Source organism: Martes martes (genome assembly GCF_963455335.1).
Source record: "Martes martes genome assembly, chromosome: 4".
Classification (NCBI taxonomy): domain Eukaryota; kingdom Metazoa; phylum Chordata; class Mammalia; order Carnivora; family Mustelidae; genus Martes; species Martes martes.
The window spans coordinates 99,827,385-99,842,012 of NC_137891.1; the positions used below are offsets into that span (position 1 = coordinate 99,827,385).

At 35.9% G+C, this 14,628-nt stretch overlaps 1 protein-coding gene across 1 annotated transcript in view; it reads right to left on the reverse strand.

Annotated features, from left to right (window-relative positions):
- STXBP3 (syntaxin binding protein 3) overlaps window positions 1-14,628 on the reverse strand; it is a 53,691-nt gene that overhangs the window by 25,413 nt on the left and 13,650 nt on the right. Inside the window, exons 3-7 of the mRNA XM_080802198.1 lie at window positions 14,450-14,531; window positions 10,011-10,087; window positions 7,389-7,467; window positions 5,920-6,020; window positions 709-863 (exon numbers count right to left, since the gene is read on the reverse strand). Coding sequence (XP_080658324.1) covers window positions 709-863; window positions 5,920-6,020; window positions 7,389-7,467; window positions 10,011-10,087; window positions 14,450-14,531 — 494 coding nt within the window. The remainder of the gene's footprint in view (window positions 1-708; window positions 864-5,919; window positions 6,021-7,388; window positions 7,468-10,010; window positions 10,088-14,449; window positions 14,532-14,628) is intronic.

The following is a 14,628-nucleotide window of genomic DNA, read 5'->3' on the forward strand; positions in this document are numbered from 1 at the left end:
ACTGTATTCTCTATATGGCAATAGAGACATTTCCTCTAAACATTCCTTAAACTCATGAAAAAGTATTTGCAAATCATACCAAAATAATTTTTTATAAGATTTTATTTATTTACTTGACAGAAAGAAATCACAAGTAGGCAGAGAGGCAGGCAGAGAAAGAGAGGGAAGCAGGCTCCCTGCTGAGCAGAGAGCCCAATGCAGGGCTCGATCCCAGGATGCTGAGATCATGACCTGAGCCAATGGCAGAGGCTTAACCCACTGAGCCACCCAGGTGCTCCCATACCAAATTTAAGCACTGAAATTTAGTAACAGAGGCTATAAGTTGCTCTAAAATTTTAATGTTAAACTTTATTTTTGAAATTTTTAAAAAAGATTTTCTTTCTTTATTTGAAAGAGCGAGCGAGCACAGGTAGGCAGAGCAGGAGACAGAGGGAGAGGAGAAGCAGGTTCCCCGCTGAGCAGAGAGCCTGATGTGGGGCTCAATCCTAGGACCTGGAGATCATGACCTGAGCCAAAGGCAGACGCTTAACCAACTGAGCCACCCAGGCACCCCTCAACCTTAAACTTTAAATCTTCTATATATACAGCATAATTTTACATGGAAAATAAACTGCAAACCAATAAACATAAGCACAGAGACATTACCTACCTCTACACTGGAGACCAAGTAGAAAGCATAACATATACAGACACTATTGAGTGTCTTACCTTTTATATCTTACTCCAGGATTTTCATCCAGGGTAGCACACACTGTAACTATCTGCTCAGCCATTGCTTCCATAATGGCATCTTTTCCATTTGCATTACTAGGGTCTGGACTGTAACAGTAATAGAATGCATCTGGTACATCGAGAGTATAAACCTAAGTTAGGCCGAGAAAAAGTAAAGGTCAAACTGTTGTTAATTTGGTGACTTAATGAAAAAAAAATCAGTCAAGAAAAATGCAGCTATTATTAGGACATCAAAAGAAATTACTTGCATTAACCACGCTGTTTCCTGAGACCACTGTGTCTTTACCTTAATCAACTCTCATTTTCTCTGTCCTCTTGATTTCATCCTTATTTCTTTTCTCACTCTCCTTTTCTCCTTAGTCTACCTCTCTCCTTCAGTTCTTGTTTCATATATAGATCGTACTGTCTGTTTTTTCACTATCTGTGCAACAGATAAAGGAATCTGAGGTAGTCAAACTAAAATAAAAATCTAATACCTGGCACAAATACAACAAAGATAAAACTGGTCTATGTATTTGACATACATTAAAAATCTTAATCTATTAGAGAATAACCTAGAGCCTTTCCATAATTGAGATGTTTCTTCAGTTCTTTAGCTTATACTCTTCATGTCTTTAAAATAGAAACATATTTTCCAAAAACACAGTATTGTGCCAGACATAGTAATTGGTCTAATCACAGATACAATGAAACCTCAAAGACACACTCATTCAACTAACAAAAGCATTTACTTATGTATAAAGAACTGGATTAGAGATTTACTATTATTGTGTTATTTGAAGAATACAAAAGAAGTTCTCTAATTGGGGTTGGGAGTTCTCTATTAAACTTATTTTTTTTTTAAAGATTTTATTTATTTATTTGTCAGAGAGAGTGAGCACAGGCAGAGGCAGAGGGAGAAGCAGGCTCCCTGCTGAGCAAGGAGCCCAATGTGGGACTCGATCCCAGGACGCTGGGATCATGACCTGAGCCGAAGGCAGCCGCTTAACCAACTGAGCCACCCAGGCATCCCTATTAAACTTATTTTTATTATTCTTTTTAAACAAAATATGTTAGCATATTTTATAGCAATTCCTCTTAGCCTAGAATAACATATTGAGTGTAAAAATAGGTATGTAATAAATATTATAGGTTAACTACTGAATTATGAATAACCTTCCTCGTGAAAGTTTCCTTTCACTGTACAGTCATTCATCTCTCTGAACATAACACATATCCAACAGCAACAGGCTGAACGTAAACTGAGATTTAGCCATAGCTAATCCACTTCTGTCTGAGTTGCTCAAAGTCTTGGCTGTTGTATTAACTTCCAAAAAGCACTTCTTAGAGTACACTATCACACAATGGTAGATACTATCTGTTCAAAAATACTTACTGCCTTGGGGAGACATGAACAGACATTTCTGCAAAGAAGACATCCAAATGGCCAACAGACACATGAAAAAGCGCTCAACCTCACTTGGCATCAGGGAAATACAAATCAGCCACAATGAGGTATCACCTCACACCAGTCAGAATGGCTAAAATTAACAAGTCAGGAAACAACAGATGTTGGGGAGGATGTGGAGTAAGGGGAACCCTCCTATACTGTTCGTGGAATGCAAGATGGTGCAGCCACTCTGGACAACTTAAAAAGTTGAAAATAGAGCTATTCACGACCCAGCAATTACACTACTGGGTATTTACCACAAAGATACAAATGTAGTGATCCGAAGGGGCATGTGCAACCCAGTGTTTACAGCAGTAATGTCCACAATAGCCGAATTATGGAAAGAGCCCAGATGTTCATAGACAGATGAATGGATAAAGAAGACATCGTATATATAGATACAGTGGAACATTATGCAGCCATCAAAAATGAAATCTTGCCATTTGCAATGATGTGGATGGAACTAGAGGGGATTAAGCTAAGTGAAATAAGTCAATCAGAGAAAGAGAATTATTATATGATCTCACTGATATGTGGAGTTTGAGAAACAAGGTAGAGGATCACAGGGGAAGAGAGGAAAAAATGAAACAAGATGAAACCAGAGAGGGAGACAAACCATAAGAGACTCTTTTTTTAAAAAAACTTTTTAATTTTTTATTAACATATAATGTATTATTAGCCCCAGGGGTACAGGCCTGTGAATCGCCAGGTTTACACACTGCACAGCACTCACCATAGCACACACCTTTCCCAGTGTCCATAACCCAACCACCCTCTCCCTAACCCCCTCCCCCCAACAACCCATATTCTTAATCTCTGGAAACAAACTGAGGGTTGCTAGGGTGGAGGGGGGTAGGTGGGGTGGGGTGGCTGGATGATGGACACTGGGGAGAGTATGTGCTGTGAATTGTGTAAGACTGATGAATGACAGACCTGTGCCCCCAAAACAAATAATACATTATATAGTAATTAAAAAAAAAACCTTATTGGTCTGGGGTGCCTGGGTAGCTCAGTCAATTAAGAGTCCGACTTGATTTGGCTCAGGTCATGATCTCAGGGTTATGAGACCAAGCCCTGAGTTGGGCTCTGCACTGGGTGTAGAGCCTCCTTCAGATTCTCTCCCTCTCCCTCTGCCACCCCAACACCCCTGCTCTCTCTCTCTCTCAACAAACAAAAAATACTGCCCTTTTCTAAAGGGCCTCTCACTCACTGAAGTCAGCCTTGGCTATGGTCTTTGTAATATGAATACAAGTGACATGTGCTACTCCCCCTCAAAAGCTTTAAAAGTCATTCTGCATACATGGGTGGGGGAAGCCATTGTGTGACTCCACCATTTCTCTTTTCCCTCTGCTATGTCCCAGACAAGGGCTGTTCCTTCAGCCTCAGTGCTGGAATGAAGATATACAGAGCAAAGCCCCAGGCAAACCACAATGGACAGTAACATGAATGAGAAATAAACTTGGTTGTTGTTAATGTACTGAGATTTAGGGAGCTGTTACCACAGTTTAAATTAATCTAAGCTATCTAATATTCCATGAACCCAAGAGAAACTTGGAGTTGGTTTTCATTCTACCCTCACATTTTTTCCATTTCCTTCCTCTTCCTCTTCTCTACTTTCCATCACCACCATTACATGTTCCTTTAGTGGTGGGACCTGGAGCCTCCTACAACACAGTACCAACCTACCTATAGAGACAGACTTATCTATCATATCTTCACTCCTTATAATCTGTACTTCTGCTGTTTCCCTGCACTTTTCTGCTTCTATATCAGGCTATTTTCACTTTCCTCTTCTTTCCCTCTTCATTACTACCCTATGAAATTCTATCCATTCATTAAATATTTTCTCATTCTCCTAGTATGAATTAACCTCTCTTCTCTTGTGGTAGACTGTGAGCTGCCTCCCCCAAAACCACTCTTCCCTTAATTTTCAGTAACCATACCAATTCTTTGGAGGAAGCAGCTACATATGACTACATAAAAGACTACATTTATACACTTAAGTATACCCACATGAATAAATTTTAGCCAACAAGACATAAATGAAATCTATATAGTTCCTTCTTTCTCTCTTTCACCCTGCTTCCTCAAATAAAGATGAAATGATTCTACAATTACCTTGGATCATGAGGGTCATGCCTAGAGCAGGCCCTTGACAATTCTGTAGAGCCAGCATACCAGCCATACATAACCATTTCCTGACTTCTTTTACATTAGGAAAAAATAAATTTCTATCTTGTTTAAGCTACTGAAAATAAATTTTTCTATTATATGCAGTTAAACCTAATCTTAATTGATATCATTTTGAAGATGTATAAATTCTTTGGATTTCTTTTATAGCACTCGGGTGCGGGTAGGGCATATATCATGCCGAGCAGAGCAAACCACTTGGCACCTAGCAGATGATGTCCACTGCACATGATCTTGATAAATGTTTATATATGCCTACACTCATAGCTCAAACCACTTAGTTGTATTTCATTTATATCTTCACTCATAAATGAACAAGAGTTCAAAATATTTTCACTATAATTTCTCCATAAGTTAAATTTATTAAGTAAACCCTCTGAAGATATTTATCAAGGAAATAAAGGCAAAAGTTGATAAGGGAAAAAAAAGCAGACAGGACCTTAAATAATCACAACATTGTGCAAAGACCAGTAAGAAGATTCTCATGGGATTTCTCTATATAGACAAAGACAAGTTATTTCGATCAACAATCAAACTGGTCAGAGAGCTACACAAAATCTCTCCTTCAAATACAGCAATTGCAGAATTTTAATGAATTCTGAGACTAAAACTATATTTACCATCTGTACAGCAGATGCTCTGGATATGCTTGTAATATTTCTCACACTACTGTTTATATCCTACATCATTTAGGAAGCCTATTTCACCTTACATATCACATCCAAAGGAACAGGTCTAAGGTAACCTTTGGAAACAGTCTAATGTTAAACAGGTATCTTAAAATTTTATGATTTGGATTTTAATTTTTCTTTGCCCCAAACAGCAACAGCTTAAAGGAAAAAAACCCTTTTCTAGGACCTTCCTATTTCTTAATATATTGACCTTATAGTTCCAAACAGTGAGCTATTACAATTCTATGAAATGCTAGAATCCAAATACAGAGAACAGAGCACATCAGAGCTGAGCAATGTACTAGCTATTTGATTTGGGGCAAGTTACTTAACTTTTTTGATTTCCCCATCTTTAAAATGAAGATAGGATTACTATCTATTCATAGAACTATTATGAGAATTTACATGAATATATTTATGGAAAACATTTAGGAAAGTGTCTGGCACATGGAGAATACGATATAGGTATTTCCCATCACCATTATTAATTGAAGGCTTATAACTATTCAAAGTCAAAATGAACTTTAAAAATTAAACAAAATTAAAAATTTTGTAAGTTAAGATAATCTCTATAATGTTACAGAAAATATTTATTGAAGAATATTTGTTTTAATATCACAAATGGTCACAGAAGCTAAAATGATTTCTTTTGAGTCATCTAACATAGACTGCTCAAAATCTTTTGATTTCATAATCTAACAGTGCTGTAAAACTTGACATACACAGCACTTAGCAACAGCCATGAAATTTAAGCTCCACTTTCATGTTCTCTTCCAATTTATGCTCATCTCCTTTCCCTTATCATGAGAAATGATTACTTGTGGATTGTTCAAAATCACCAAATACACATAATAAAATCCATTATAAACTAAAATTAAAAATAAAAAGAGAAAGTACCTGAGACTCAAGTGGAATGAAGGAAATATTTATTTCTTTACATCTTCTTATTGACTTGGAACAAGAAGCTTTAATTTTGTTAAAGAGACTATCAGGGCAAACTGAGAGAGAGAAAAAAAAATCAAAACATGTAACTCCATTAAATTTTTATTCTTTTGAATAAATCAGTTCAACACCCAAGAATATTTATTTTTAACATATAAGTTAAAGTTAGTGACTTTCACAAAGTAATTTATTATGAGGATGCGATATGTAAATATTCTTCTTCCCTTTATAGAGCAGATATTCTAGCCAAGAGGGCTGTAATAGAAATTCTATTTTCCCCATTCAGAGGCACCATAAGCTAAGATTATTTCCTTAAACTGCTGTTTACACAGTAAACTAAAATTATCAGGACAGAAAATCAGGTCCAAACCCACAACTTAATAAACTTTTACAGGACTTTCAGAACTTCTTAGGAATTTATACTACTTTTCTAAATCTGCCACTAAGTGCAACCATACCACACAAATTGTGTTTTTTCCTTGTATGTATTACAAGAACTTCTCTAATGTCAGGAAATCCTGAGACTAATAAATTCTGCACTTGATCTTAGCCAAAAGGCCGAGAAGTGACTAAGACTAATAAATTCTGGACCTTAGAGTCTATTCCTCCCAAACCCACCTTTAACCTAGGTTGGAACATAACCACTGGGTTCTAGAGTCTTTTAACATTATATTCTTTAGCCTTAAGTTTCCTTAAGTTAAGAGGCTTCACATTCATTAAATTTTATCAATTCCATAAACACAAATTTCTGTATAATAAAATTATTTAAAAGATAAATAGTTATGGCATGATACTTTTAAAATGAAAACTACTAGAGGCATGAAATAAATAATAACTTACAGGAAAAACAATATACTATTTAAAATGATGAATTTCTAATAGCACAGACCAAGGCTGCACTTAGATGAATGGCACTTTCATTTTGCAGTTTTATTATGTAAGGTATAACATAAAGCAGAATTTTATGTGTTTCTAGACTTCTCTGTGATTCTTTACTTTAGCTGCTTTCTATTTGAACATATGGCACGGTAAGAGAAATGTGACAGATTCTCTCCATTAATATTTGCCAAACAGATGGCAATTTCTTCAGTACTCTCCCAAAGGGTCTTATTTTTGATTATATAATCAAATACCCAATTAAAACTTAAACTAAAAAAAATTTCTCCTATCATCAGCATAAAATTTTAGGGACAGCCTTCACCACCAACCCCCTACCACTGTATACCAGCAAAACATGGCTAATTCAGAACTTAATTTTCTATACCTTAAATGAATTAGAACATGATCTTTTATCTTTAGATTCTTTCTAACCTAATTACAATAAGCAATAAGTAGAAAACATAGTACTATAATAGTATTATAAGAAATAACTAATAAGTGATAGATTTTAAACAATGAAATAATACTTCTACAAAGCTACTTACAGTCAGTGAAGTATATATATGCTGCTTTGTATTTGTTCTCAGATTTACTTGCAAAATCACGTAAAAAACAGTCTACAGACTTAAAAAAGGTTAGATGTTAATATACATATAACCAAATACTAATTTAAATATGCTAGGTGTTTGAAATAACCAAGATTATTCTTTTTTTATAATAAAACAAAATCTTAACATTCCAAAAGTTTACTTTATAAACTGATTTTTTTTTAAATGCTATGTTGTCTAGCCAGTAATAGTGAAAAACCTAAGTAGTAAGGTAATATGTTATGAACAGAGTACTGTTTCAGCAATGAGAAGATCCAAAAACAATTCAGTGACAGGGAAGGTAAACCCACACATAAGATTAGAAGGTAACAAATCAAGGAGTTGAGAAGCCAATGAACATACTAGAAAGGTTATCTACCTGGATAATGAAGCCACTGGCTATGATTGAAGAGGAGCTGAAGAGAGTTAACAGTGAGCTAGGAGTAAAACTGTCAAGGGATAATGAAAGACCCAGAGGTTGGAAAATGACTGCAAGGAGAAGGAATGGCAGGTAATACAATCTGGTAGTTCTTACACGCCTCAGCGCTGATAATTTTACTTATTTATTTAATTTTTTTTTAGTGTTGGTAGTTTTAAAGATACAATGGTTTGGCAGCAAAAATGAAGAATTTAGAATTTAATGCTCTCTCCTCCATCTGTTCTGTTATCTCCTTCTGGAAGTCCTAGAACTATTTCTGTTAGTTCTCATGGCTCTATCCAGCAAGTCTCTTATCTTTCCTCCATAATTTCCATGACTTTTTTATTTTTTTTTTTGGCTTTGAGATGTTCCATTTTGACCTTCTAGGCTACTAATTCAAATTTCAATGATAATTATTCTTTTCTGCAATGAACTGTTTAACTGAGAAATCACATTTTTGAACTTCAGGAAGCTTTTTATGTGCTATACTAAACTCTCCTTATGCATATTATTTTTCTGTTCAGGTCATCATTCTTCTCTCCAAGCAGCTATATTTTGTAAGGTGTATATTTTCTTCATTCTTACTGAACTTCTCTCTGACAGCTTGACCCACTTAGATGTGTCAGTGCTTTCCTTTGTCAGTTCACTGGAGGCTTAGATTTATTGCTGGAGAATCCTAAATAAAGGCAGTTCCACAAAAGGAGGAAAGCAAAAAAGATTTCCCCTCTTGAGGGTTATAGGTATATAAGCAAACAAACCACCAGGGCTTCTCTTTTTCACCAACCAAACTTTCCCCTGGGGTCTAGAAAATCTCTTAAGAGCCAAACTCTTCTGAAATCTGTTATTTTATGACCCCTGGTTGGGAACACTCTGATGCTGGTCTCCAGGGGCTCACCTAGCCAATGAGGAAGGAAGTCTCTCACTAGGTTTCTCCACTAGTGCCCAATGAGCCTAAGCCCTCACTGGTACCCACATGGCTATAGGACACAGTAACTGACTAAGAACTGAAACAGAAACTGGAGTTGGTTATAGCAGAAAAAGGAGCCACATTCAGGTATCATTTTCTCTGAGTCTTTTGCTCCTTTACTAAATACACAATTTTGTATCCTGTTTCTGTCACTTAACAATAAAAATGAACAATTACCTAAAGCACTAAAATTTCCTAGAAATCTCATTTCCAATGGCCACATAGTCTTCCATACAATTATCTGTTAACGCTAAGAATTAGCGTTAGGATATAAAATGTCACTAAAACCTACCAGCAGCCAGGGGCACCTGGATGGCTCAGTCAGTTAAGCATGACTTTTGGTTTGGGCTCAGGTTGTGATCTCAGGGTCCTAAAGTCAAGCCTCACATCAGGCTCCCTGTTCAGTGCAGAGTCTGCTTGAGTTTCTCTCTCCCTCTCCCTCTGGCCCTCCTTCCCACTCTCTCTCTCTCTAAAATAAATAAATGAATCTTTAAAAAAAGAAAAAACACCAGTAACCAATATGCAGAGACTAAACAGTGAATATCTGGTTTTCCTTCCTGCTGTCTAACAGAATCAGAAGAAATGAAACTGGAACTGCTAATCTAACATTCTGAGTTGGAATAAGGCAAAGGACGTACTAGAAAATTCATTCTCAGATGCTGCACAGAAAAAGGAATCTGGTATTTACTTAGATCTAAAAGTTTGGCTTTAGATATCAGCTCAATCACTGTTCATAAACTAAGATATTCCTTTGACATAAAAAATTTATTTACATACACGATTATATGCATACATACATGTGTGCATATGTATAAATAAATGTATGCCATAGAGAAGTCACTAAGATAAAGGATTAATCCAAGATTATTTCTTTTATGTACATTTCTGTTATCCCAAAAAATATGACTGCACAGAACATCACTGAATAACAAATTACTCAAAGAAACTCTACTGTTTTATACAATTAAATTCTGCTTTCATATAAGGGGGGAGGGGAGAGAATTTTTTCATTTATATATATTCTCACTGAGAAGAGTGCAAATGAAACAATTTTCTAACATAGAAAAACTTTTCCTAAGCAAACTAGTTTATGGCACTATTTTTCTAATAAAGAATGTTTTATTTGAATTTTCTATGAGAAAGTGAGGTCAATGGTGAATGATGAACATAACTTTTAAAGATTCAAAATACTCACCTTTGATGTTGGAGAGATAAAATAAAGAGCTTTCATTTGTCTGACAGGTTCTCGATTCTTATAAATATTCTCCACAACTAATAAAAAAAAAGTAATTTTATAAAACCAAACACCAGAAATGATTTTAAAATAAGCTTTCTTCTTATTTATAATAGGGAAACACATTTACATATACTGGGTTTAACATTTTCTTTGTCTCCACCTGATAAATCAAAAAATCCCAAAAATGCAGGGATGCCTGAGTGACTCAGTCAGGCGTCCAACTTTTGATTTTGGCTCAGGTCATGATCTCAGGGTCTGGGGACTGAGCCCCACATAAGGCTCCATGCTCAGCACAGAGTCTGCTTGTCCCTCTCCCTTCCGCTCTGCCACTTGCACCCTCTCTCTCTCTAAAATAAAAAAAGAAATGAAATCTTTAAAAAAAGTACCAAAAGAAATAAAATCTTTAAAAAAAGTACCAAAATGTACCTTCCCTAAAACGAAACTCTGGTCTAAGTGCTCATCATGAGAAAAAAAAAGATAAAGCAGCTATTTCATAGTTGGGTCTACCAGCATAAGCAAGCAACATGCCATGAAGCAAGCAAGAAAAATACAGTAAAAATTAAAATATGTATTCCTTTTAAAAAATATTTTACTATAATAGCAAATATGATACCAGATATTAGGTTAAGCACTTAACATGAATTATCTGCTAAACCTTATGGTAAGTTTTATATAACAAACCTATAAGTTAAGTATTTTACAAATGAGGAAACTGAGGCTTGAAGTTGTTAAATAACTTGTTGAAGTTACACAGCTAGAAAGTAGAACAGGTAAGATTCCAACCCAGATCTGTTTGACTCCAGAATCCAAGTTTTTAACTACTATAATATTCTTCAAATAAACTACTAATTAACTTATTCTTTTAAAACTATGCAATATTGATAAAGTATTTTTAATAATGAAATATCAAAATTTACTCAATTATAGTTTTATTATTGAAATTAAGAGGTTCATAAAATTAACTTACGTGAAACAAAGAAAATTTAAAACTAGTAAACTCAAAATTGTTAAATTAAGTGTTAAAGCTATATTAAAAAACAACAAAAAACTGAAGTATCATTCCACAAATCAAGAGAACCATCTTTTAAGACTAAAGCTGGCAAGAGTCCTGGAAAGAATTAAAAAGATTAAACTTGGGGAACCTGGGTGGCTAAGTCAGTTGAGCATCCAACTCTTGATTTCGCCTTAGGTCATGATCTTAGGGTTATGTGATCAAGCCCTGTGTGGGGCTGTGTTCAGTGGGGGGGTATGCTTGCGACTGTCTCTCCCTCTGCCACCTCCAACTTGTATGCAAGCACACTCTCTCTAAATACAATAAATAAATAGGTACACCTAGGTGGCTTAGTCTGTTAAATGTCTGCCTTTGGCTCAAGTCATGATCCCAGGGTCCTGGGATAGAGTCCTGAATCAGGTTCCCTGCTCAGCAGGAAGTCTGCTTCTCCCTCTGCCTGCTGTTCACCCTTCTTGTGCTCTCTCTCTGACAAATAAAATCTTATAAATAAATAAAGTCTTATAAAGAAAGGAAGAAAGAAAGATAGATAAATTACTCTGACAGGCAAGGGAGGCTACTGTTGGGACTTCTCTGGTAAATATGGTGATTCATCTTTTTCCCCTCTACATTTATACTAGTAAAGTATAGGTTTATCATAGCTTCTATTAGGATGTCAAATAAGGTTTCCAAGGGTATATTTAGTTTTATCTCCATTCCCAACAACTGTAATTTCAACTTTAAAAGATTAAGGTTAGTGGGGCACCTGGGTAGCTCAGTGGGTTAAGCCTCTGCCTTTGGCTCAGGTCATGGTCTCAGGGTCCTGGGATCAAGCCCCGAATTGGGCTCTCTGTTCAGCAGGAAGCCTGCTTCCCCCTCTCCCTCTGCCTGCCTCTCTACTTGTGATCGGTCTCTCTGTTAAATAAATAAATTAAAAATCTTAAAAAGAAAATAAAAAGATTAAGGTTGGGGTGCCTAGGTAGCATAGTCAGTTAAGCAACCAACTCTTGGTTTCACCTCAGGTGGTGAACTTGGGGTTGTGAGATCAGGCCCTGAAACTGGCTTCCCATTGAGTCTGCTTCAGATTCTCCCTCTCTTTCCCTCTGTCCCTCCTGCTTGTGCTCTTTCTCTCTCTCAAATAAATGAATCTTAAAAGAAAAAAGAGATCAAGGTTAAATCTTATAAACTTTTTATTGCTTAACCCTCAAAATGAAGTATCTTACAGTCATCGTATGCTACATATATTATGTTTGGTGAGTAATGTACATGTTAAAATGTGAAAATACTATGATACGATTTAATTTTATTTATTTATTTATTTATTTATTTATTTGCGAGAGAGAGCGAGCGAGCACAGGCAGACAGAGTGGTAGGCAGAGGCAGAGGGAGAAGCAGGCTCCCCGCCGAGCAAGAAGCCCGATGTGGGACTCGATCCCAGGACGCTGAGATCATGACCTGAGCCGAAGGCAGCTGCTTAACCAACTGAGCCACCCAGGCGTCCCAAAATACTATGATATGATTTAGAATAGACTTTGAAAATACTCTTAAATATCTGGTTATTAATAGCACAAAGTGCCACTTCTTCAATTCCTGGAAAATGGATATCTATTAAGAGATTTTGAAAAAAGATTTTTATAATTATTCCTATAACAGTGACAAAGGAATAATCTAACTCCCAGTCTATTTTTTAAAAGGATTCTACTTAGCTTTACTCTTCACTGATGTAGGACCCTACATTCATTTTTTCTCATCAATTTTTTTAAAACTTCTAAGACACTACTGAAAATACTTTAACAAAATGACCTGAATGATGACAGAAAGTATGATCACTGAACCTGCAATGCCAAGTCTAATCGAGGGAATCTCAATTTGAGAGCCCATGTGGGACTCAAAAGGAATGTGCAAGTTCAAGTTGGTAGATATTATGATGATTAAACCAGAGCAAACCAAGGTGACAGCAGAGGATATAAGGAAGCAATGTCTCCATGATAAACAGCCCTTATGAAATGCTTCTCAAAAAAAAAAAAAAAAAAGGTTTCTGTGGTCAAATTATTAGAAAACTGAGTACTACACCTGAACCCAGGGGAATCCACATACCTGATAGCATATAAAAAAAACCTCTGGAAAGTCCCAAACTTACTTGGCAACAGAATCTTTTCCTTGAAGAATATCTATGAACACTGAACATACAGTAAGAACAATGGTCTACAAAAATTCAATAAAACCTTACAGTGCAAAATGGTTCTGTAGCTTCACAGCTTTTATTCACATTAACAAATGCTTCTCACTCTAGTTGCAAATCAGAATGACATCTGGAAACTTAAAAAACTTCGTGGCTTAATCAGTATTACATTTGTCCAACAGTAGAAAAATCAAGGCTTTAATCTTCTAATTTCTAGTTGAGAGCTTTTTCCACTGAGAAGACCATAAATACCATAAAGACAAATAAATATATATTACAAATATATAATCAATAATAAAAGATTGTATGTTAAAGATCTGACATATAAATATCAAAATAAACATTATAAAAACTTTCAGATAATCCTCCCGTTGTACACAATGCTCAGGTTTTCTTGAAAATACTGGTGTAGGGGCACGTGGGTGGCTCAGTGGGTTAAGCCTCGGCGTTCAGCTCGGATCACGATCTCAGGGTCCTGGGATCCAGCCCCGCATTGGGCTCTCTGCTCAGCAGGGAGCCTGCTTCCCTTCTCTCTCTGCCTGCCTCTCTGCCTACCTGTGATCTCTCTCTGTCAAATAAATAAATAAAATCTTAAAAAAAAAAAAAGAAAATACTGCTGTACATTTGAACCTCACAAGTAGCAGTGACAGAGGGTACACATTCTACATTAAATTCCAAAATATAAAATAATTATATTTGACTTTTTAAAAAATTTTATTTATTTGAGAGTGAGAGCTAGAGAGAGCAAGCACACACAGAGAGGGAGAAGCAGACTTCTTGCTGGGCAGGGAACCCAACACAGGGCTCGATCCCAGAACCCTGGGATCATGACCTGAGCTAAAGGCAAATACTTAATGAACTGAGCCACCCAGGCACCCCTATATTATACTTTAAGCCTCAGTTTCCTCATTACCAGTGAGGGTATTTAAAATCTCTTTAAAGGGTTGTCATGGATCATACAAAACCATTATCAAATATATAAGAGTTAAAAATTTCAGTAACAAACTCAACAAGGCAACTGACTTAGTTTTGGTCAGGGGCACTGAATTATCATCTCAGCTGAAGAAAACTTCCAAGGGTTATTCTGAAGATCCACAGAGAAAAGAATGTCAATGAATAAAACATAACCCCCTCAGAAACACAATGACTAAATAAAATTTATTAATACTTCAAACTTCCCCAATCACAATAAAAGAAGTTTTGATGATGAGTATTGGTAACACTTACCAGTTATACCCTCCGCTAGAAGATCTGTCATTTTGCAACATGATGCCAAAAGCTTAGTGGTAAAGTCATCTAAAAGCATGATCTTAAAATGAATATAAATTAAGAAAGTATAAATACCTGATTGCCAAGAATTCGCAAAAGACAGAATTTAATACATTAAACCCACTCAAATGTAGACC